Raw genomic sequence first — 26,335 nt, forward strand, 5'->3', positions numbered from 1 at the left:
GGGACTTTCAGGGCAGGCCCCAACAAATGTCGCAGCTCATGGTTAAATGCCATGGCCTGAACTTAATTTATGCTGAGGTAGTAGGGTATGGGAAGTTCACTTTATTAAAGGGAAGTCTGCCATATTTAACTGGCTCAGTTCCTGCATTCCCCGATGTCCCAGGCCCCTGGAAATAGCCAGCCAGATATTCCACCTCCTGCGCCACATACACAACCCCCCAAAATAAGGGAATGATATCTTGGTGCATTTGCCGCTGTTTTATATTTACTTTCTGCCTCAAAGATGGATGTCTGTTCTGCAGTTGTAGGAGTTTGTAACACTGATGACAAAACATCATTTGCAGTTTGGGCTAATCGGCTGTCTTTCTGATGTCGGTCTGTTCCTGCTGGTGACAGGAGACCCCTAGGCATTCTATGGGGTTCTTCTGAAATAAAACTCCCAACAGGAGCTAATACAATGTAATGCAACCTCTGTTATTATAAGGTCCAAGGCTTGTTCGTATATGTAGCATTTCTAGGTACATCAGCATCTGCAGAATTAGGCTAACTTGATGTCCAAGACCGTAACTGAGGTGGTGCACATGGAGAATGGTGGACACCTGAACTCTGAGCCAGCCACATGGGACTCCTTTATATTCAGTGTTTGAAGATGTAGGGCATGCGATTCCAAGAGCTGTACTCCCTTATCGTATCTGAGCATTTTAGCAACACACTGGGTTTTCCACAATTTTTTCAAGCACAAAAATGTTTATTTTTTCTTCTCTTGAATATATACAATTTCCTGGGAGTGAGGGTTGGTGCCACTGACTGTCCATATACAAGGGGCTGAACTATGCAACAGGCAAGAGAGACAAACTGTAGGTTTCAGTGCAAGCTGAGGGGGAATGGTGAAGACAGATTTCCCATATTTTGCTCATAAAGCATACAGACATGAATCTCAAATAAAGTCTCAAACAAAGGAAAGACACATGTTACAGAGAACAGAAATCTCTTACTACAGTCTGCATTTTGCCAAAGCAGAAGACTCGGCACCTTACTCTACAAAATTCAATTCTAATCGAATTGATGGAATAATATAAACTAAATGATACCAACAAAATATTTTGGACAATTCTTAATTCCCAGTTGTAGAACAATGCAAATCACAGACTGGCCATTCTGCCCTTTTGTCAGGGAAGTCAAAATGTCATTGCCAGAAAGAAATTGAGAGAAGAGAGAGTACAGCACTTCTTCAACTTGACTATTGTTAAGGTTTTTTGAGGTGTGCCATTATGCTTGCCGGTGTCTGTCTTATTTCTTCAAGTGGAGTGTTACCAATCTGCACATTAATCTTAATTGTTACCTTGTGCCTTTAGACTAAGAGGTGACAATGCAAAGTCTACATATGAGAGGTGAACCAAATGAAAACAAAACGGCATAAGTCAAGACAGGAAAGAACTGCCTGGTTATCTATAGTGTTGAATTAACGTGTAGGCATTAATTCAAATGTGTGGGTTTTTAACTGAAGTGGGGTAGTAGAAAATAAAGCTTCACATTTAATTTCGTTTCAGTGAGAATACCATGAGCAGTTTAGGGACAAATGCAGTTCTGAACTGAGACCACTGACAAAACAAAGGCAGATGAGATATGAGTCAAATTCTGTACTTACATAGTTCATATAGTAACTTTGGGTTGGGCTCTTGTATAATCAAGATTATGATTAAGCTTATTTCACAGATCAAACATGCATGAATTCATAATTTAACTTAATTATATAATTTGTACAGAATGGGAGGAGAAATGTTGCAGCTAAATGAGGGAGGGAGGCTGTCTGAATTTGCTATTTCAAATGAAAACAGAAGTTGTTACTTGCAACAGTTTTTCCAGAAAAATAATGCATAACAAAGTGAATTGCACTGCCCAAAGCTTTTACCTGCATACATATATATCTTATTTTCAAATGTTTGTAAATGCTGTTATTGTAAAAACAAAGTTACTAATTTTATTACTTCTCATACAAATGAAGACTTCAGTCAGTATGCTCAAGTAATTCACTCTATAAACAAGTAAACCAGCAAATTTACCTTGCCATTTATCCATCACTTAAAATAAAAGCATTTACAGAAAAAAATGAAAAGTGATCGAGAGTTTTAAATGTAAACTATTGATAATATATGTATATATACAGAGAAGAGAGAGAGCGAGAGCGCACAAATAAAAGTAAAAATAATCTCACACAAGCAGTAAATAAAATACACCTTTCCATTATCATCAACATTATCATCATTATTATCATTATTATTATTGTACATCTTTCCAGCCAGAACTGAAAAGCTTGAATTCAAGGCACTATACTCCTGCAGAATTAATACAGTTGTCTTTAACCATCAATTCAAGTACCTCAGCACTGAAGGTTGCACTTTCAAACACCAGAACACAAAATAAAGTGTCTTCGGCAATGGAGGAGAAGCTAGTATCGCCACGGCAACAAACAACAAACAGATCGGTGTGAGAACTTCACCGTGATTGCTTGATGCCGCGCACGGCATTGTGCACGGAGAGCCGGAAGGGAGTGCCGGCAGGTAAGCGCATATACTGCATTTAGGCTCAAACACTGCATCTGCAATTTGGAAATCATCATCCACTACCCAGAGGTGGCAAAACTAGGTTATTCTCACGTTAGGGCCCCGAGGTGGGCTGGCACTGGCAACAGGTTGCTGTAGCGGCACCGGAAAGAGCTGGAAGCTGGCTTTGCCGAGCCCTGGAAACGGCACAACGCTCTGGCCTCCTACAATCCCAGGCTGTACTGTCGAGCCTGCCCAATGCACTCCAAAAGGTGGCGTAGGGAAAGCTCCTCCGTATTGACAAAGAGGCATCACATCATAAGGTTTTACTGTGCCAGAAAGGATTATACCTGGCAGAGGCACTGGCATGGATGCTGACACTCCGGGAGTTAATGCAGGTGGCAATGGGCAAGACACTGGACCAATGCACTTTTTCCCCATTCCTGTTCTTACTGAATTAACCTACAAAGACAAACATAAAAAGCACAGCTATTATGCTTGTACCCTCCTAGCCGAGCAGTGCAATATTCTTTCTGTACAGTTAGCTTTTCCAACATGGCGGTGTCCTGCTCCTGGGGTCTGTGCTAGACTTGCTCCCTCCAGTGGCCGAGACTGTGAATGAGGTGAAAAGATGAGGACCCCTCCCCCCCCGTGTCATTCTAACACAGATCCCTCTGGGTTCGCAGGCACCGAAAAGATTGGTACTGTGCTTCCGCTGGGTTTGAAGTAGTTCAGTTTCGGTTCTCCATCAATAAAAGGGAACTGATAACAGTCGCTGCTTTCCTTAAAGCAACAACAACAACTTTCCCCCAAACTGACTGTTCTCCCCACGCTTAACTCCCTTGAACATCAGCTGGAACATGATGCACCTATGCATGCTGCAAGCAACTCATAGCTAAACCTGAATATATTGATAGGAAAATTTGCATCAAGTGGTTAACTTCTTTTCCCCACCACTTCTTTCGGCTGCTATGCAACTGCATTCTCAGCATCCCTCCAGGAAATTCCTGTAGAAATTTGAGTGAACATGCACACACACATGTACACACACAGCTCTTGCACCAGGTAGTTCAGCTTCAGTGCTCACTGAAAATATCTAGACATTGCAGAGCTGGATGAGAGAAGTATCTTTTATATCCATGGAGAGCAGCTGAATTCTTGAGAATTATGTGCTTAAATATAGATCAAATGACACAAAAGTAATTAGTGTACAAGAGACTGTCTGGTCCCCCCATGAAATTAGTTTGCAGCTTTTAAAAGAACACATCATTTACAAATTTTGGCAATGATTCTATTAAGTTAGCACCAACTCCTGAATAAGGTTTCTTCTGGGCAAAGACCTCACTGACTTCAAGATCAGGATCAAACTGATAACTACACCCAGGAAATGGGATAAAAATATTTAGAACCAGCCAATTAATCGAAGTAAAAAGCTGAAAGGGAGAAAAGGGATCTATATGGGGATACAGAGCTTTGAAAAAACAACTAACAATACCCTGTGCTGTTCTAATTAGAAGTAAGTCCTGTTAAGTCTATTGAGGCCGATCTCCTGCAAGCTGCCTAGAATTGCAGCTTTAGGCTGGACTGGGGGGCTCAGTCAGTGGGGCTTTCTCTCGAGCAGACAAGTGCAGGATGCGGGCTGCTCAGAGAGGCAACTGGGCAATTTGTCTCGGCTTCCCACTAAGCAAGGGACCCCCACCAGAGTTCCTGGGTGCACAGCTGCCGGCTGGACTGGCTCCTGGCACATACGATGGTTGTGTCCAAAGGATTTGGCTCTGGCCGCTCCGCTGCTGGCCGCAGCCCTGGCTCTGGTGCCACCACAGCGCTACATCGCATCAGCCACATGATGGAGAGGGAATCATCCACACCTTAAGTCAAACCAAGAAAGAAAGAATATCCCTTCCTCTCCTAGAACTCCTGCCCCTACCGATTTTAGCAGTTACAGCATCCTTGTATCCTAGCAGTTTCTTATATGCTCGACTTATTGGCAGTCCTAAAGTCAATCTGGGAGAATTTATTTCAAAGAAACTGATGCCCATGTAAATATGCTTACACAGAGCTGGATGGGGCTCTAGCCTTTCTTTCTTGCTGCCGTCTACCACAAAAGTAGACACCTGAACCGATACATTTTAAGACCATTGCATTCCGTCCGTAGGCCTCCCTCCTGGCAGTGCAATGCTCGTTTACTGTTCAATATGTGGGAATTTGACAGAACTGTCTGCCCCTCTTCCACCACAACCCCCACACCTGTTTTCCTTCTTCAGGGTAGGAGAGCTACTATCAGAAAACTCAAGAGGTAGGGAAAGATAAATAGATTAATGACCCCATCGCTTCAGAGAAATCTCCTCTAAATGCGAGTGGGCAGTGGGAATTAGAGGAGAAAGCTAAAGGAAGATTGATTGGGTAGCCAAGCTTCTGAACTTTTATGACATCGCATGCCAATACACCAACGCAAGGCTGATACTAGTTAGTATGGGCAGGAGCCCACAGGTGTCCTCCTCCTGACAGAAAGCATCCATCAACAGCACGGGGAGAGGTGATTTCAGTCATTCCTCATCCACCAGCAGTCCCACCTCCCACACTGTTCTGAAGTGCTCTCCAACCCTCCAGAGCAGACACAGATGAAGTGCCAGAGATGTCAAGGGGGAGGAGGGCTGAACATTGCTCCTGCTGTTTGACTACCAATGGATGCTTTCCATCGGTAGAGGGTGCCCATGTGGATGCCACTCCAATTCCGACTCCCTGCACCAATGGACAAGTCAGGTGACTATTATTATTTTTAATTAATGAATTTAATTGATTTATATACTGCTACAAAAGCCCAGCTTTTCAGGAGACCAGGATCCAGTACTCTTAAGCACCACACCTGCAGCTTATGCCCGCTGATGCAGCTGTCATGGCATTACTGGGTTCAGAATGGGTTGCTGTTGAACCGTGTGTTATTGCTAAAACTTGGGTATCACACACACCCCATAAATATAAAAGCTCTCAATTCAGAAGCTTTTTCAGGAAGCTCAATTTAAGGGAAGGGGAGATGGCCAGGGCTCATGGGGAAGCAGTGCCAGCATTTTATTTTACCTTTAAATTAGCAGGTGGCTGACAGCACCTTCTGCCTACCGTCTAGACTCGGCTGCAATTCTCATAGCAGCTGAAGAGAAACACATTTTACCAACAGCAAAATACTCGTCCTTGTTGTAATGTAAAGCAATCTGGGGAGACTAGGTTTTGACTGGAAAATTAAGAGTCATGGATTTTAGAGAAGTATCTTTTCCTGATGCAGATAAAACTGCTAGAAAGGGTTTGGTGATGTGGATTGACACCGCTGCCTCAGTTCCTGATCTGTTCTTGGGCTGTGGCTACAGGACTGCCATGAGGAACACCAGCACTTCGAAATGTAACACCATGCCACTGATCTCCGCTGATAGGCAGCAGATAGCTAATCAAAGGGGGCAGAAAGAGGCAAGGGAGCGAAAGGTACGAGAAGGCACCAAAGACGAAGGGGAAGAGGGAAAGTATCAAAAAGAATTGTGGGGTTGCGGGGGGGGGGGCAACCAGGAAGTATGGAATGAAATCTGGATCTGGTATTTGTCCTATCTGGAGTCAACTACAGTCCAAGTATCTTTCCATGAATAGGTCTTACACTTTGAAGACAACTTGCAATTATTTTTAAATATTACATACTCACATATTCAAGTATTTTGAAATCCCCTAATTCTCAATGGCATTTGATCAATAAACTTGTCTGAAAACCCAAGGATAACGTTTCTGCATGATTATGGCAAGTTTCGGATACTTTTCTCCTAAAAAGCTTTGCCCCTGCTTATGCTGAATATCATCTATCACTTTGTTTGTCAGTCACCCAGTTTGAAGATATTCTTTGGCAGTTTTCACAGTATATTTAAGGGGCTTTTTTTTTTTAAAAAGAATGTTTATATCCTTAGCCATTTTCTCTTTAAATGCCAGTACATTTCATTTGTCATTGTTTTTCTTCACTTGTTTGTCTCTTCCATTTAACAACACTGGCACCTTTTTGTAGGTTTATTTTTGTCTGATCCTTCTAAGCATGGTATACATTTTATGGGAAATCTTTTCATTTTGTTTTACTCTCCAATCTTCCTAAAGAAAACCAGTGCTTCTAATCCAGGGATGTGCAGTCCATACGCCAGGGTATGTAGTACAGAACCCCATCCCAGAGATCCAAGATAAATGCTAGCAAGGGAACCCCTTTCCTTATTTCCATCCACTGACATTTCCTTTCCTAATGCTAGTACTAGCCAAGGAAAGTTTCATTGGCCTCAAATCTTGGAAGGAAGATAAGCATTGCCTTTCTAGTGCTGGCAGGAAGCCCCGCCTTAAGAGGGACTGTGTCTGGGGGAAGAATAAGCACATGGGTGAGGGTGGCAAATGTGTGTGTGTGTGTGTGGAGATGAGTGGAGTGAGTGCATGCTGGGTAAAGGCACTCTTGGCCACAACTACCACATGGCCTTCCAGAAGCAAAACTGGATTCGACAGCACCCCCAAGCTGCTAATCTGGTCCTTCAGTGGGAGTGCAGCCCAATCCAGAATCACATGTTCCCCCAGATTCCAGACTGCCTTATCTACTGACCGACAGGAACTCAAGTCTTGCCAGGATAGAAAGCCACCACTTTGTCTTCTCACATCCCTCACTGTATCCAGACAGCGGTTCAGGACATCTACATCAGCTGAGAAAAAGAGAGAGGACTGGATCTCACCAGCATAATGATGAGATGCAACCCAGCCTGTGATGTCCATCCCAAGTGGCTTTATTCAAATATTAGAAAGTGTAAGAGACAATACTGAGCCCTGAGAAATCCCATAAATTAACAGCTACAATGCCAGACAATTGTTCCCTCACACCACTTTCTGCTACGAGTCAGCCAAATAGGATCAGAAATGCCACAAACCAGTCTCCGGAGTCTGGTATCAGCCAATTGGCTCACAAGAATACCAAAAGCAGTCCAGAAGAATCAGCAAGAAATCACACCCCTGTTCAGTTTCTAGTATGGGTCATCTACCAAGGTGACCAAAGCTGTTTCTGTCCCCAAATCCAGCCTGAACCCAGAATGGAACAGATCTACATTTCAGTGGCTAAGCATTACTAGAGACCGGACTTATGTCTATCATAAAAGAGAATTTAAGATAATGTTTTCATTAAATGTTTACTACACCTTCAGCATAATTATACTCTCTACTGAATCCCTTCAATTGTTTTAAATGTTTAACTCGTTCCCATCTCCTTTAATTATATTTCTGTATATCGCAATACCTGAAATGATTGGGTGCTTCCCATCACCTATTCCATATACTTAGAAAAATAATTATGAATTTGAAGTGCTACTCAAACATTGCATTATTCACAAAGCAGCAGACAGAAAACACTTGCTGGAGCAAGTACAGACTTTGCGGTCTCCTATTTTCACTTCTTCATTTATCTTTCACCTACACAAACATTCTTACTTCTAGCTAACTAGACTCCAACACAAACAGGCAATCCAGTTTGTTTAACGTATCATCTACTAGTGACTGAAAAAGGGATTTCACTCTAAATGTTGGCTTTACCAATTCTTCATGTCTTACAGTATTTTTATTTGCCTTATCACTCTTTTTGGACAAAATTATTCTGGAATAATAAAAACAAACAATCTACCCCCTTTTTGATAAGGTAATAATTAAGATAGTTTCATTCATTCCAAGACATGGACGACAATCTATTTGCAGTGCAGCTTAAAATGCTATGTTTACCATGTAGTTTTCAAAAAACATTTTAGAACTTGCTGCACACTGGTTAGGGGAGCATGAATGAAAAGTTTGTATGTTATGAGCTGTCACTAAGAGGTACCACTAATTTCCTTTACTGTGTGACAGTTATGTTCCATGCATAGTTTGTGATCCATAAAAAATCTACAAGCTAAAATGCCTTGTAAAGTGACTTCAAAAGCAAAACAGTGTATCTGTGCTGGCCATTCATGCTTCATAGCCAGACTGAGAGGAGGATTGTGCTGTGCTTTATTGTAGGAGTTCTTACTGCAACAGAAGCAAAGAGAAGTGAGTTCCTTTATATCAAAGAAATAAAAATGAGATGTGGGCTAGAATGCCTATTGTGATTTGGATAAACAAATAAAACAGGACAAAAGAATTATCGTAAGCTTTTATGCAACTAATTCAAGAAGAGTCACGAGCTTTTTCAATAATATATACAAAGTTTTGTCTTAGAGAAAGGACAATGCTGAAACCAACAGAATTATTTGTTGAGTAAAAATAATGCAAGTTGAGTAGTGTGTGTAATGTATAGCAAAGACAGGGAAAACTTACTGAAATGGCATGCATGCAGTTCTCATTATTAGCAGAGATTTACCTGCAGAGCCATCAAGTACAAATATATTACTGTTAAAATAGTTGAAGTCTGACCGAAGAAATTATTTCTCCTTCTGGTGCGTTTCTCAGCCCTTTTCTTCTCTTAGGACTGGCTATGAGAATATGAACCCATTGTTTGCAGAAGCTTAGCACCAGCTTTATTAGAATCCTTGTTACATCAGATGAGCAAATGGAATGTGTTTGCTCCACTGCAACTGTTATCCCCAGTTGGCCAGAGGATTAGGCAAGTGCAAGCCAACTTCCTGCATTTAATTATCTCCCTAGAAAGGGAGAGAAAAATGAACACAGGAACATTGCTGGGCTGAGAGGGCTTCGGTGCTCTAAGACCCCATTGTACTATGACAGTGCTTCCTGCATTGATTAGTCCTTCAGCTGAGCTTGTGTTGATACTCCAGCATTGTAACACAAGAATAATTGAATCACACATAATTTCCTCAAGTAATGGAAGCTGTGCAGGCAATTAGGAAAAAAGAATATTCAAGTTGTTTCTGGCAAGTGAGTGCAAAGTGCAATCAACATTGATCTCATTTAGTTTAAGGTATATAAAACGTCTGTTTTTGAAGATAAACTTTTAGCACAGCTTATTACCATTTGCAGCTACCAAGGTGAAAAACCCTCCGAAGCATGACCTGAGATTCTGAAAACTTTTGCGGTTGCTAAGGCGGACTCCCAAAACTCAGTTCCATTCTTTCTGATGCATCCCCTTGATATTACAATCTAATTTTTAAAAACTTGAAGTGTGATGATAATATGAAACTTTAAGTACTAAAATAATGACTTTTTGATAAAAATATTGTAATAGAGAAGTTCAAACATTAAGAGCTTCTTTTTAAGAAAGTGTTAAATATGGTCTATCAATATTCAATTATTTTGATTAAGGACAGATAGTGTTTCCTCATTTACGTTGTTTTTGTTTTCCAGAAACATAATTTTTTCCTGTTTTTGCTGAGTTTTGACTTGTGTTTGCCATTATTCATGCTTATGGCTTTTCAGTCCTTCTAGAAACAAAGGAAGGAAGCAATTGGTCAGGGAAGTCCTCTTGGACCATACATTCTAGCAACACTGCCTGGGTAAAACTTGTAAAGTTTTATACATGAGGCTTATCAGATGCTTCCCCTGCCCTTCAAACATATAAGGCCCTGCTCTCTGTGCATCTCTTCATAGGCGCATAAGCTCCAATGCAGGGCTTGCAGCGTGTGCAAAGAACTGTCTCTGAAGAGAGGCTGCCCATTCTTCTGAATGATCAAGGATGTTCCTCATTCCTACTGTTTATGAAGAACATCCTCGATGTCAAAGAGAATGGGAACAGCACTAGGAGAGTGTGCATGTACGTTGGGAGGCGGGAGCCATGGATCACACCATGGTATTATGGCTTAAAATTTGCATACACCTTTTAACATGAACTTAGAAATACATGGTGGGCGAGATATTAATTGTAAGCACTGCAAATGGATGGGAGTGGCGATGGGAAAATGGTGAGATGACAGAGTGCCCAGCTTTCTCTCTGAACCACATGGCTATCATTATATTAAGCTTTCTGTTAGGATGTATGAAAAATTAGCATGTCTTCGTCTGTGAAGATTTAAAAGAGAACATTCAGGCTGCAATCCAACATACACTTACCTCGGAGTAAGTCCCACTGAACTCAATGGGGTTCACTTCTCAGTAGTAATGTACAGGATTGCAGTGACAGAGGCCCTCTTTCCTTTCTAAAGTTGGCACAACCTTTTACAGAAAAATAGCCTGCCAACAGCTACCAGCAAACCAACTGATGGAAGAAGGTTAGTGATACATTTGAAAAAAAAATGACAGAAATGTCAATGCTGTTTTATCTTGAGACAAGCAACATTTGATGACCAGCGAATGCCCTGCTGTGCATCCATGTATGGTCACAGTTCTCATTTGTAAAAAGTTATGTGGTGAACATACATTGTCAATATCAAGTCCAAGTAGACAAAACTTCTTAAGCTATTTTAGTCATTAAATGAAGTGAAATGGATATTTATATGAAATATACTCTTTTAAGCTTATGTCCGCCAAACATCAGCTCTGCAATGGCTCCCAGACACAAAGGAAAATGCAACACTCTTCAAGGAGTGCCACTTACTCCACACGTCTCATTCTGTGTTTGCATGGCATTAGCCTTTGGCTCCATGTCTTGGCGTTTTTGGTTCTGCTTGAGTTGGTTTAAGGATGGTTTTGCTTGTACAGCTCCCACAGTTTTGCTTGTCCATTGATCCACTAATTTGTGAAGGTCATCCGTGAAAGTTCCTTTCTTGTTGTTACTGTTGTTGGCTTGTACTTGAACCTGTAGTGTTGCTTGCGGTAATGGGTCTGGATAAGCTACAAGACTGTTTGTTGAGGATCCTAGGACATCACAGAAAAAAAAAACACCAATCAGCTGTGTACATTAGCACTGTCACACTACTGTTCCCTTTTGGCTATGTTCGCTCCATTTCACAATCTTCCTCAAACCATAACTATTCATTTTTCATCCAGCTGCATCTTCTGAAGAACATTTTTTGCTTCAAAAATGGCTTTAAAATTTTATATGTAATCCATTGCTTAGAGAAGTACATAGTAAATATATTATTTTCACCCATCAACTGAAAAATATTGAACATGTGCTTTTATTTAAATCTACTTTTTAGAATAGAAAATGGTAGATAAACTTAAGGTAGGGCAGGTGTCAGGGACATACTGCTTGTGCTCTGTAATATCAGCACTGAATTCCCCTTTGACTCTGGATGCAATCCTATACAGCAGCCTTCCTCAACCTGGTGGCCTTCAGAGGCATGTGGACCACAACTCCCAGAATTCTAATCCAACAGGACCACTGACTGGGAATTCTGGGTGTTGCAGTCCAAATGTGTCTGGCAGGCACAAGGTTGGGGAAGGCTGCTATGCTTAGTGAGAATACGTCACATTGAACTCAATGGGACCTACTTCTGTGAAGTCATGCAAGGCTTCCACTGTTCATATCCTAACTCTCAACTGGATTGGGACTTGTAGACTTCCTATCTGTACCACCACACATGCCCCTGATCAGAGGGATTCCAGGTTTGGTCACTTGCATCCCAGGCTGCTAGAGTCACCTTTTTTCTATGCAGAACCCCGATTCTGTATAACGCCTAAATGAAACTGGTAAAAAAGTGCCTTGACAGCCATTCATATCCTCACAGAACTCTCACATTTCTCTTTATGGTCCTTGAGCTCTCGAAAGTGTCAACATGACAACCTTTTTAAGAAAAAGCAACTATGCTTGAGGCACAAGCAGTACTAAAGAATTACACAGAGTGGACACAACCTGGAGGACTGAACTCATGGCATCAGAATGCAGGCAGTCTAACTTGATTATGGCTATGTATAACCTTCTGATATTCTGACACTGGGGCGGGGCAGCTAATGTAGAAATAATCATTCAGACTATGTTGGGACCAAGGTGATAAAATTTCTATTTAAAGCAAGTGAAATAAATCAATTGACTAAAGCCTTTTTCACTTTTTGAAAAATAATGTTTAATTCCCATAATACCAACATCTGAAGCAAAAAAGTTCAAAGCTGTAGTGAAATGACATTATTTATGATGAGCCAATGTACTAAAATGTTATTTCTGCTGCCATGAATTTTCAATAATCATGGTGTGCACTATGAGTAAATCTGCTAGTGATTTTCTCTGTTCACATAAACACTCACACCTTCCTTTAAAAACCTACAGTGCACCCAGCTTCTGTGAATTCTTTTCTTTGGAATAACAAACCAGTGAAAATACAAGTGTCTTTTTCAAGATTCCACCTCAGCAACTATTTAGTACTTCGAGCATCTCAATAGCTGTGAGGAAGTGTTAAGCTGTATTAGTCAACAGCAGCAAACAGTATTGTAAAGAAGCAGTGTTAATTAAAATACTGGGTAAGTACATGACTCAGCTTTGTCTCATCAACACACATATACATACTGGAAACACAATGATCTTGCAACACACTGCATGCGTCCAAAAGCAGCACTAGCATGCAAAGCTACCAACGAGATACCTGCTCTTAATTCGTATGCAGCCTAATTTAAATGCAGCATGAACTGAACGCAAGGCCTGTCGTTTAAATAAACCACTAGATTATATTTAAATAAAGCAGCTCATGCTCAGAAAGTAATATCAAAACGCCAAAAAACAAAAGAGAGAGGGATAGTTACTACTACTGTGATCTTTGCCTAGACATAGTCGTTTCAGAGTGGACCCTACAAGGTAAAATGATACAAGACATACAGAGTTAGGCAAGCCTAAAAGGGGGAAAGAAATAAGCTTGATGGAAAATCTTCTGCATTTTTAAACAATGAAAAAGTAACCATTATGCAAGAAGGAACAGACAGAAAGTCAGCAGTTCAGGTGTGAGAAAAAGAAATAATTGGGCAGCTCAAAGCCTACAGAAATTTGCTTATCAAAATCTACAGAAATTTGCTACTATTAACATAAATACTATGCAGTTTTTATTTGGGACCTATGTGTTTCAGAAAGAAAATTGAAGACTCATTTTTTTAAATCACTGCTTTCAAAATATTTTGATTCCTATTTTATTTGTATCACAAATCTATATTCATGGTGTCAGGCAACTAATGATAAAAAGTAAATTCATGAACAAGCAAAACTAGACTGGTGGCAAAAGAGTTCGTACACAAAATGTATGAGAGAAGAGTTCTGCAGGTCTGAAACCTAAGTGAACATTTGTATCCAAATACAAAACATGGAAACCTTTACAAGGCAATCTTATTATGTAGGTCTATTCAGAATTAAGTTCTATTGAATTCAATGGGGCTAACTTCCTAGTAAATGTGTTTAGGACGGTAGCTTACCATGCAATCCTAGGCATGTTTAAGCAAACATCCTAAACAAATCCTATAACTCCCAGTATTCCTACACCAACATTAATATTATGGAAATTCAAGTGGGCCCTTGTAACTGTATTGTGGTATTTCAACTTTATCAGTTCATTTTGTTTGCTAAGATGCTATAATAAATTATGCGACATACTAATCACATGCTATGGTGCATAGAATATGGTTGCGTTTAAGACACAACTCCTCTAACAAAGATCCATAAATGAGCTCTATTTATTATCGTTCCCTTCAAAAGAGCATTTTTTGTGCAAATGTTTGAATTTTGTATTTTATTCTACAACTCTTGAAAGGACCCAAAACTTTCTGGCCTTAAGAATAAAGAATCAGGGTTAAAATCCCAACAATGTTAATTAGGTTGTGTTTGTTACTTCCTGATTCCACAGGGAGCCAAACCACCCAATAAACCTTACCTCACTATGCCCCATGCTGCTGGAAATTAGAAGAAGCCCTTATCATATATGCTTCTCAGTGATAGAAAAAAATAATCAGCATTTGTTAATCATGAAGCAGTCCCAGCAAATGGGAATCAGAGACTCCATAAACTAGTGTACGCAAACAAAGAATTTTGTTTAGTATCCAAAAGATAAAACCAGGCAAAGATTACTCCATGTCTGCTGATATGGCCATAAAGGTAGGACTAGAAATGGCCTGCAAATATAAGCAAGAAATAGTATTTCTGCTTTAGGTATGATATCTGAGGTTAGGGTTAAATGTAGCCTCTAGCCCTCCACCACCTGACCTTGGTAAAAAGAGGGGTTTTTGAACATTATGGGAATGTGAGAAATACAAAATAAACATAGAGCCAGTATAGCATGGTGATCAGAGGGATTTCAAGTTCTGAAAATTCCCACTCAGCCATGAAGCTCACTGGGTGACTCTGGGCCAGTCATGGACTCTCAGCCCAACCTTCCTCACCGGGTGGTGGTGGTTTTGGATGATAAAAAGCAGCTACTTAAGCCACTATGGACTCCTCCCAAGAAGAAAATAGGTGGGATATAAATAAAATGTAACAACTGTAATTATGAGACTAATAGTGATTCTCTCCCTCTGAAAAGTAACATCTTAATTGTCTGTCCAGCAGCCTTTCAAACAGGGCTTGAAGTAAAAAAAAAAATGAATCAGAATGACACCAAATTTATTTCTTCCCCATGCACAGCTATTATGAAGACCTTTCTTATGAACATTTTCCCATTTTCCTTTGGTGACTATATGTAAAAATTACTTATTTTCAAGATAAAGAGCATTCACTGTATGAGAAAAGCTCTTCTAGTTATGCATTTACAATTGAATTGCAGTTTGAATGACTAGATAAATACGAAGGCTAATTTGTCACGCTTGATCTTATGCATCCAATTTGTAAAATCCAGGCTTTATAAGGGAACATTGCACCTTAAATGTGTTTTAACTGTGGTCAAGACATACAAGTAATTTTGATTTGAACTTTATGACTCAGAGGAGTTATTACTTAGGCAATGGATACACATTTTAAAAGTATCTGTCATCTTTTTACAACAACAATCTTCAGTGATTATTCCAACTGCCAAAATAGGTATTTTCTAGAAATGATGGGATTCAATGAACTACTTGCTTCCACTTGACAGGCAGCCTTTGAAATTCTCTTGCTTAGGATCTTATTCCCTTCAGAGATGTTTATAACCAGCAAGGAGAGTAAAGGCCAACATTTCTGCTGATGGCTCAGAGAGCAACAAATACTCTATCCCAGTAAAATGCAAAGAAAAAGGCATGCCATGCAGAAAAGCCCCTAGAATGGGAGGAGGAACGCTTCAAAATTCAAGCCTTCTAGGGCTTTCTTCTTGCAGATATTAATAAGACATATTTCATATTTAAAAATATAAAGGGGCCTTCAAAATCTTATCACTATATGCTAAGTATGAACTTATCTATAAGTAGATAAAATTACTAGTTTTAGGAATACAAAAACTTCTTTGTTCTTCTTCTTACAGTGATTAAGATTTAAAAATAAAAATTGTGCATATAACAACTATATAGAAAAGAAATGGACGGATTCTGACTACTTGTGACTGCAGAAAAAGCTACAGCTGCAGCCAGAATACAAACAAAAATAACTACATAGAGATCATTTAAAGAATATCTCTAGTTTTTGAAATTATTATTCAAGTTTAATATAGTTCACGCCACATGGTAACCTGTATTATCAGTTCTCAACTGCTGTTTATAATTACAGTTTAGTGGAGTTTAAAGAAAAATAATTATTTGAAAAGCAAGGATGATAAATTTTAAGTAGTCTTGTGCCTTTGATCTGTACCTCAAAAATGAGAAAAATGCATACTTCCAATGGTAAAAATTTGATACAAATGAAAATGAACATTTAATTAGCTAAATGTTAACCCTATTTTGGGCATTAGAAGGAACTGTGGCCTGGATTACCTTACTAGTGCACAGTATTTTTATTGTACAAAGAAAGTCTATTTGCCTTATAATATGCACATGTCTTCTTTTAAAAAAATACTTGAGAGTTGGTTGAAGTGCCAATTAATGCGATCATACAATTAAGGAAACATCTATTTGTATTTCATTGGACAGTTATTTGGAATCAACCTGGACATTATATCAATAATCCATTCCAGAGTAGCACTGGCATTTTAAAGCTTAAAATGTATTTTCTGCTTTAATGAACTGCTTGTTGACTTCATCTCTGAGGTCATGAAAGGTTATAATAAAAATAAACTGAGTAAAGTGCTCCAGCTAGTAAGCTTATAGTAAAAGCAAAAGTGTACTGTGTAACAGAGTAAGCACACAGTTGCATTTAACAGAATTTTATTAAAGTAACCCAAAGTATTTTTTTTATGTGTGCATGTGTGTGGTAGGGAAATACTACCTAGAAAAAATATCATTATAGAACTAGCAGGAGCATTTCTCAGCATTTCCACATGCAAGGTATAGGAGAATAATAAGAATAATAACAACAACAATAAAGTGGATATAAACAGTACTGTATATTGTTTGAATACAGCCCTTGTGAGGATGTTATACCCTTCAGTGACCTTCTAGATTTGAATCAGCTTGCTACATGCATGTCTTCATAGTCCAAACATGTGTGAAAGAGACCATTCGTCTACAGAACGTTGGGTTTCTTTTTGATATCGCTGGAACCAGGACAGCAGACATTTATAATTGTTACATTGTAAATTAAAATTTACTTAAACGTAAAATCACATAAAGATACGTCCAGGGTAAAATTTACCACAAGGTGATAGAATAAATTATGAGATCTTCCACACATGCTTTTGGTACCCAGGCATGAGCCAAAAGCAGTGCATACAAGCTTTAATATGAAAGAAAAATAAATAAAAAATAAGGAGTGCCAATGATGATTAATTTTTTAACAAAGGAAATCAAAGGAATTGTCTAGAAAGTGGGGAGGGGGCTTCCTGCCAAACGTATTAGATTTATATGAAAATGAGTTTTGGAAAAGGGGGACAAAAGAAAGATGGGCTGTGATAAAATACAAAAGAACAAATACAAACAGATGGACAAAGACACAGGTCCACTGAGGAATCTGGTACGAGGTTTGCTACTAGATTTATAGGTCACTCTCTCAGACGTTTGGTGGAAAACCGTCCAGCCTGCAAATGAATATAAAGGGAAGAAAACAAAGACACTTATAAAGTACAAATAGCTGTGATCAGTTGTCACCATCAGTCATATCAGCTTTGTTAGTTTATCATCCACATCTCCATTTTAGCCTTGCCAAAGAGGAGTAAGTTCATTGGCTATATGCAAAAGGGTGCAAAAACAACAGCAGAAGAAAATAGATACTTTATGGGATTAGTTTGGCAGGACATGCAGAACTGTGTATGAATGATATTGGTTTTAATCATCATTACACTTTGCAACAGATATTTCTACATATTATGGTAAAACTACAAAGTTATACACTGAAATATTGCAATGCTACAACTATATAAAACAGTATCTAAAAGACTAGTAAAGCCAGGAACCATAAGACCTTGCAAGATGGTAGAAGCTGAACTGATCCCAAAACATATTTTGGGGCCAGTATGAAAGAATGCCTTAGGGACAAATTTCTGCAACAGGAACACAGGGTTTGGACTTAAGTCTATGAACCAAAAAAAGTAAGGCAGCCTTTCTTGCTACAAAATAAATTCACTCGACAAAGGCCCATTACCTCTTCCTTCCTTCCTTCCTTCCTTCCGTCCTTCCTTCCTTCCTTCCTTCCTTCAGGTGTTCCATTCCCTCACAACTAGTAATTCGTACATAGTATGAATTTAGGACAAATAGTATCTTCCTCTTGATTCACACTTTGCCATTCTAATTTCAAAGGCACATTAATGACTCAGGCCTCTGCATATTTCATGATTACTGAAGACCCCATTAGAAATATTTTTTATCATCACTACAGCTAACACCCTTTCTTTTTTCCCTCACATTTATAATTTCAACAGCCCTGTAACACCGATTAGGCTGAGAAACACTTTTTCAAGTCAATGTGCTGAGCAGGTAAGTGAACCTGCAACTCCAATTTCCAAAGTTTACTTTCAATTTTGAAATATTAATTTCAGCACAGAATGAATGATGACCCTAAGTATATAGAATCACCTTGGCCAGCATTTCCATGGGCATCGCCTCCTTCAGTAGCTAATCCAGAGCAGATGTCAGAAGACAAGGAAGCCTTGACAGAGCAGGGCTGCTGTGTCTGAACTGACTTTCCAAGTATGGCTGATGTGGATGAAGTGAGTGTTGTTGCTTCAGCAGAACCAGTCTGACCTTTAGTGCTTTCTGTAGCCAAAGAGTCTTTGCAGTCTGACACATTGCCTAAACGGGATACATGCGAGAATCACTAACTGCACAGAAATAAGTTGAGGTTCAACTATCTTGCTCATTACTAAGAGAGCTTCAAATATCTTGAAGAAATGGAAGGAACACAGAACTGGATAAAGTTTCCAGCTGAAAACTACACACACAGCCAGGTGACTTTGTACCTATGCATGGAGGAAGGATCACATACATAACTGAGTCTTTCTCTTCCCTCTGGGCATAGTGTTCTTTAAAGCTTTTGGTAGGAAGTAATAGAGAATAGGAATTCAGAATTAACATAAACATCACTGTGTTATTATTATGATAAAAATGATAAGTAATGTACAACAGAGGAAGATAGTCCTCACACCTCAACTTCAATGTGACAGCTATTCAGGGAAAGAAAGATATGAGACATTGTGATAAGTTTGACTCTCACCCCACTTGTCTGGAGAATTGAATTTAGAACACACAGTGGGTTGGATTCAGCCCAAGTCTCCTGCAAGTGGAAAGGAGGAGCAGGTGATCTTCACCAATTCCCCCCTCCACCCCACTCTAGCCCCATATGGTTCATCCCCAATGTGCTCCAGAGAGTTGGGGGACTTTTCCTCCAGGGACAGTGTCCCACCACCAAGAAGGCTCTGGCTTTGGTAGTCACCTCCTTTATTTCAGATGGGACGGGCACCCTTCAATGAAGACAGGTAGGAACAGATGGAGATGGGTGATACCGCAATTAGAATGGCCACTTAAGAGGACATGCATCATCATAAAAAGATAGCAATTTGAATTATATGTATATATGCTAATGGATGGAAACAAATTATTATAATTTAAATAGAAACACAGCACTTCTAACCATAGTGTGGAAGACTGTAACTAGGTGTTTGGATATGTCTCTGTTCAGTCTGCTATCAGATGCTAACTGTTGATGGAGAAATGTTCTCATAGCTTGTTTATCTTTTAAGCAGAATTGGACTGAACAGTCCTTCAAATAGAGGGCCAACCCCTGTAAAATTTATTTATTTATTTAAAGCATTTTTTTTATGCCACCCCCATTGCAGAAAGCCTTGGGGCAGCTTACAAAGAGAATAAACAAACATAGGATAGACATTAAAAATTCGGAGCATCTCGGCAATAGTTTAAAACTAATAGATAAAAACAATTAACAATTAAAATATCATTTATATAAAAAGGTCTTGGCCTGGCACCGAAAAACAAATAACGACGGCGCCAGGTGGACGTCTCTGGGGAGCGCATTCCATAGGTGGGGCGCCACCGCAGAGAAGGCCCTCCTCCGGGTACTCACCCTCCTAATATCCTTCACAGAGGGCTCCTGGAGAAGAGCCTCCTCCACCGATCTCAGGGGGCAGGAGGGCATAAAAGAGGACACATGGCCATTAAACTGGCAAATACCCTAGTTCTAAACTTATATTGCTATGGGATCAGAGAAGCTTGCAAGAAGGCAGTTAGCTGTCCTTCCTTCCAATGGCATGGGAATGAAGGGTATCTTCGTGGTCAGCTGGGCCTTCTTCCTACTCAGATAAGCCTACTGTCAGTGAATGGATGTTCACTCTGACCTTGGCAGAAGTAATGCCAATGATGCATGACCAGAAGAGCTTAATTACAGGCCCAATGTAAGGAGATTTGGAGGCTTAAGCTATAGGTAACTGGATGGATTGGTCTACTTTCAAGGAAATTCTTTTTTTTTTTAAAGGGGTTTCTGCTGACCTGCTAATCCTCTGTTGGTAAGCTTGTCTTTCTTTTTACCATGCCCTTTATCTCTTACCACAGAAACCAAGTACAAGCTGAGTCTTTTGGGCAACAGCTGGAAATTCACCTGGGCAACGAGTGTACTGCCATTTATGAGCTACAGCAAAAGGAGATGAACTAGGAATCAAGCCATTCCAAAGGCCCCATTGGAAGGCTGGATCCATCAGGTTCCTCCTGCTCTCTCTGAACCTCTTCCATCTGGTCATTATAAGAACTACTGTTTATGAATTAGTGCCTCAGTTTGTTTTTCTGCCTCTCCCTTCCCCACCACTTGTTCCTTTTGCATTCTATCGTTTAGAATGCAAATATACAGACAGGAACTATGCTGTTTTTGGTTACTGTATGTAAGTGCCCTTTGGGCTGCAGAACAAGGTTAAAGTGCTTTCAATAAATTAAGTGAGCTAATAATGAAGTTTAGAGGTCACAGGACACAATGGGAACTATTACCCTTGGTGCCTCACAAGGAGATGCTTGAGTATTGGGACTTCCGGTTGAGGTCGCAGTGAGATCGGCAGCGAAGAACGGAAGCTCCGTACTTCGTGCCGAAATCCATTCTACAGTGGGCCTTGGGAGGCCCATCCAAGCCCTGTCAGGGCCGGGATTAAAGCTCAAGCATAATTCTGGTTTGTGGGGGGGGGACCCTCCACCTGCCGGGAGAAGCTCGTGGATTCTCAGGGAACGAAACGAGAGGGGTGCTCCTCACTAGCTGTTGGCACCGGCTAAACAGCAAAGAAAGAAGACTTAAAAGTGGACATCGGACCTGCTGGGTGAGCAAATATCCTTTTTAAAAATACTGCCCTTAAAAAAACTTGTGGAACAAGCACCAATTTGAATAAAAGCCCTTTTCGACAGAGGAGGGAAAATCCCCCCCCTCTCTGTGGACTCTAAGCGGCAACAAACCTAGGGGAGATTAAGTAAAATGGGAAATTTGACATTTGTAAGAGAAGAGATTTTTTTTTCTGTTTAATCTCCCCAAGGGCGAAGAATCAAATTTGAACTTACTGTACATCAATCGGAAGAAGATTCTTGAGTATTGTTCACCTGAGCAAAGTTATGATATATAGATCTATGCAGATGTTCTACAGAGAGTTTTCCACCCCCTAAAGGACCATTTAAGGAATGCAATTACAATTTAAGTAATGCTAAGGTGCTCATGGATTCATCATTGTCACTAGAAGCACAAAAGGCCTCTGTGGCTTGGAGCACAACCACCTGGGCTGGTATGCCAGCCAGAGCCCCCACACCCCACCCCAGGCAGAGATGGGCAAGTATCAGTGATCCACGCAAAGTCTCGTGCGTGCACTGTCCAAGAAAACAGGCTGGAGGGGTCAGTTGGCCCATAATGTGGCTGTGCTGGCTCGAGCAAGGTTTTCTGAAGATATGTCAGTGCTGCATCATCTGTGCTGGCTTTCCGTGTGGCCCATTCTGAAGTTGTGGTTTGAAGTTCTAGAACTTTTCACAAGGTGAGATCTCAGCGACTCTGCTGAGCCATATGCCTGTAACCGCACTGAGAGGGATCATGCCTCTGCCTAGACCCAGCTATATACAGGCAGAAAAGCATTACTGTTCAATCTAGTCACTGGCTTACACCTGGAAGCATGGCTTTTTCAAGGTTTCATGATGCTGTTGTTGTGCCAGTGTTTACTGCTTCAACACTGAATTTCCATTTTTATTTCATCAATAGAAAAAATGCTAAAGGCACATGTAACCAAAGCCATCCTAACAGCTCTTCTCCCTATTTACTGGTATAATGATAATAATAGTCCCTGAGAAAATAGTCCACAATTTCACAATTTGAATTCTTGAAGCAGTGTGATAGGACTAGCACAGACTCATTACTATCACATACTATCAGAAAAATAATAACCAAACAACATCACTGGGGGAGTTACTGTGGGAGACAGTTTTGTATCTGCTGAAACATACTTGTGTTGGTTGATGTTGTTTTGAGCTGCTGAACAACAGGGTTTAATAACTTTCCCGTTTTTAATTTGTTCTTGCTGGTTCTTCTTCGACGGCCACTTGGTGGGGCAGAATGAAGGAATCCGACATTCGGTGGTAAAGGTTTTCCAAGACGAATGTACAGAGCTTCTATTTCTTTCTTCTGCTGAGATTGCAGCTCAGCAATTTCTTTCATGTGTCTGATTAATAAAAGTGAAAGCAGGTTTAGTTTATGTCAAATTTAAATGCTTCTTAAATTAAAACATCTGCATTTGGAAACATACATTCTGTATCTCATTTATATATATTATGCCTATCTTCTCAAGGGAACTTGTGTGATTTTGTCACGAATTGCTGTGATTGAACAACAGATCAAATGTGGGAGGCAAGCAACAGTAAGAGAGAGAGAGAGAGAAGTAAAATAATAATTAAAAAAGCCAAGATTTCATGTTTATTCAACAGTGTTGATAGTGATGTTGCCATGAATAAGGACAGTGAACGATAAAAGGAGGGATTAAAAGCAAAGACAGGCATTTCAGACTTAGACTTATTAAGTCAGGGACTAAAATATAGTGTCCAGATAAAAATATCAGAAAAATACTCAGAGATGTGAGATTGGATAGAAGGAGAAAGTTCTGGAGAGAAAGATAGCTGGATGATATCCGTGTATGTTGTAAGCCGCCCCGAGGCTTCGGCGAATGGGGCGGCATAAAAATGTTTTAATAAATAAAATAAATAAATAAAATGTATAGCTGTACTGAAAACCATGAGACAAGATGAATCTGCCCAGGGACAGTGCGTGGGTAGGAAATGGCAAAGGACAAACAACAGTGTCCTGAGAAACCACAACAGAAAGAAGAATGCCTTCCCTGTAAGGAAACAAAGAGGGTTTCAACAAGCATGAAAAATGGACAGGGTCATAAAACAAGCTAAGCAAGAGAGAAAAAACAGTGACAACAGTCTTGTACACCTTAAAGACTGCCTCATTTAGAAAGCTTGGGGACTTAGCAGAGACTACTGGATTTTCCATAAGAACATTGGAACAACCATGCTGGATCAGAGTGAGGGTCTGTTTGATTCAACATTCTGTTCACACAGTGGCCAAACAGTTACCCATGGGCAAATCATTTATTTATTTATTTTATAAGATTCCTATCTCATCCTTTTTCTTAAAAAAAGAAAAAAAAAAACTCCCATTGTTCTTCTGCTGCTCTCCATCTTATCTCCACAACAACCCTGTTAGGTAGATTGGGCAGAGAGTCTGTGACTGGCCCAAAGTCACTCAGTTGGCTCCATGGCCAAGTGGGGACCAGAACCCAGATTGTCTGAGTCCCAGACCTGCACTCTTAACCACTACACCACACTGGTATGACCTCAATAGAACTGCACCCCAGCAGTTAGTGTACATGCGTATATGGCCTGTGGTGGCCATACAGTATTCTAAGCCTGGTCAGAGCACAGGTTTATAGAAGAGGAGTATGATCATAGCAGTTTTATTTTCAATTCCTTTCCTAATTATGCACAATAGCAATAGTTGTCTTTTTTACAGCTGCCACACTGGGTTGAAATTTTCATCAAGCTGTCCCCCACAGCTCCAAGATGTCTTTCTTGATGACTAACTGCTAGCTCAGATCCCATTGCCTTATGCTTGGAAGTAGGATTTTGGGCTCCAGTGTGCATCCATTTATACTTGCTTGCACTGAAATGCATTTGCTATTTTGATGCTTATTTTCCCAGTCTGGAGAGATCCATCTGGACCACCTCTCAATACCTTCTTTGCTTAACCACCCTAAGCTGGTGTCATTAGCAAACTTGGCCACCTCACTGCTCATTGCTAATTCCAGACCATCATCAATAAACTGAAAAACACTGGTCCCAATACAGATGCCTGTCAGACTCCACTGTGTCTACGGATGTCTCCTCTGAGAAAATTAACCATTCATTATTTCACTTCTTTTTTAAGCAGCTACTGATCCAAGTGGACCTCTCCTCTTATTGCGTGATGCTGAGTTTGCTCAGGAGACTTTGGTGATAGATTTTGCCAAAATCCTTTTGACCTTTGGAAGTCCAAGTAAACAATGTCTACTCCTGGCTCATTCATATCCACATATTTACTGACACTCCCCAAAAATTCTAATAGGTTAGTGATTTTCTACTGAGAAGAAAAATGGTGATTTTGCTGTGACCACTATTATTGGAGTGCTATTGCTAGGAGATCAAGAACAAACCTGGAGAAAAAGAAAGAAAGGCAGTAAAAGTTATGATTCCAGAAGTCTTCAGGAGCTTGGGGGGAAATTGAGTCATATTTGGAGATGGCAGATGCACTGAGAGATAGATTTGTTTTTAAGTGTAGCAGAAATAGTCTCATATTTTGAATGCAGCAGGGAAGAATCAAAATAAGAGATTGGATGTTAACATGGTGGAGAAGCAAAACAAGGGGCGGACAGCTACCAGCAGCTAAGGGAAGATAAAATTAAAGGGACAGATGGAAACACATGAAGAAAACAGGACAGTCAACTCACCAACTGAGATAGGGGAAAAAAAGAAGGGTTTTGTGGAGGTGTAGAGAGAGAGAAAGGGACTAGGATGGAAATGACTGACTGACTGACTGATTCATATTATCCAGTGAATAATACAGTGGATAGAACCAAAATATTTCAGGTAAAAATGCCATTCACTTGCACACATAAAACAGCTATACAAATATTTATCTTAATGAAGCAAAAATGTAAATAAAAAGTATTAATCAACTAAATGACAACTGTCAACAAATATAAAATCTTGCTCTACTTCATATACTGGAGACTAAAAATCTAAAATCTGACTGATAACCCATTCAGATATTCACATTTTATTCATGTGCATATTTGCAAAGTTTCACTTGATACAATATAGACATAGCAGTGAAATGGTGCACTTTATTATTGGATCAAGACTGCAGTATCACTTTTCTCAGGCCATTAGATATAAGCATAGTAAAACTGAGACTACACAGACTGTACCTTTACAGAGGCTACACCTCCACATAAGTTCTATCTCCATATAAAAACTTTTTCTGCAGATGAAAAATGAGATGTCAGAGAGAATGTGGGTGAGAGTTATCATCTGATCCGCCCATCAACTTCAGTCTAAAGTAGTACACTGAGTTGTCACCTCAGGGAGAATTAAGAGCAGAAAGGTATTTATATGGAATATCTAGCCAACTGATGATAAATATACACATAGAAGGGAAAAACAAATGATGTGAAAATATAGCTAGAAAAATTGCACAGATATAAGCTTACAAAATGACTTTCACATCTGGATGAAAATGGAACATACTTTTCTCTCAGGTTCTGCAATTCTTTCTTCATATCTGCATCTTCAAACTCAGAGTCATTGTCACTGCTAACATATGATGACTGCGAGTGGAAAGAAGTTATGTTAATAGTTGGGATTTTTGATGCATGACCATTAGGGGAATCAAGGCCTTGAGAACTGGACTTGACAGACTTTTGCAGAAAAGGTGAGGTCCTTTTTGTATGGTCATTTCCTGCACTACTGAGTTGAGGCGATACTGGAGCTGCAGCTGGTTTCCTCTGAAGAGATTCATCTTCAGAATCACTAGAATCATGACCACAAAGCACATCAATCGAGGATGCTGTCTGTACGCGCCGCAAAGTTGTCTTCGCATCAGGACTAGAAGGCTGATCATCCAGATAAACATCTGGTGGTGCAGAGTATCTTAAGGAATGGACAGATGGTAAAGTTAACTCATCCTGGGTGCTGATCACTGAAAATCTACCAATAGTTTTTGCTGGTGTACTGTTCAGCATCTCAGCTTGTTTCACACTAATGCCAGAGTCTACAGAGTCATCTTCTTGAGATTTCTTTTTCTCTTTGAAAGTTATAATACTTTCCTTTTCATTCCTCTTAGAAGCATCTATCTGGTCAGCTACATTTGATGATGCAGAAGTGACCTGCAGCAACAAATAAAAAAACAGTCTAGCTGAGAAT

At 39.9% G+C, this 26,335-nt stretch overlaps 1 protein-coding gene across 1 annotated transcript in view; it reads right to left on the reverse strand.

The window, feature by feature from the left end:
* Positions 1-440: 440 nt before the first annotated feature.
* WNK2 (WNK lysine deficient protein kinase 2) overlaps positions 441-26,335 on the reverse strand; it is an 89,325-nt gene continuing 63,430 nt past the window's right edge. The window contains exons 19-25 of the mRNA XM_044451513.1: positions 25,661-26,298; positions 22,325-22,539; positions 18,431-18,646; positions 17,338-17,436; positions 13,127-13,171; positions 11,046-11,305; positions 441-3,004 (exon numbers count right to left, since the gene is read on the reverse strand). Coding sequence (XP_044307448.1) covers positions 2,642-3,004; positions 11,046-11,305; positions 13,127-13,171; positions 17,338-17,436; positions 18,431-18,646; positions 22,325-22,539; positions 25,661-26,298 — 1,836 coding nt within the window. The 3' untranslated portion in view covers positions 441-2,641. The remainder of the gene's footprint in view (positions 3,005-11,045; positions 11,306-13,126; positions 13,172-17,337; positions 17,437-18,430; positions 18,647-22,324; positions 22,540-25,660; positions 26,299-26,335) is intronic.

The sequence above is a fragment of the Varanus komodoensis genome, unplaced genomic scaffold (genome assembly GCF_004798865.1).
Source record: "Varanus komodoensis strain SLA01 unplaced genomic scaffold, ASM479886v1 scaffold6_2, whole genome shotgun sequence".
Taxonomy (NCBI): domain Eukaryota; kingdom Metazoa; phylum Chordata; class Lepidosauria; order Squamata; family Varanidae; genus Varanus; species Varanus komodoensis.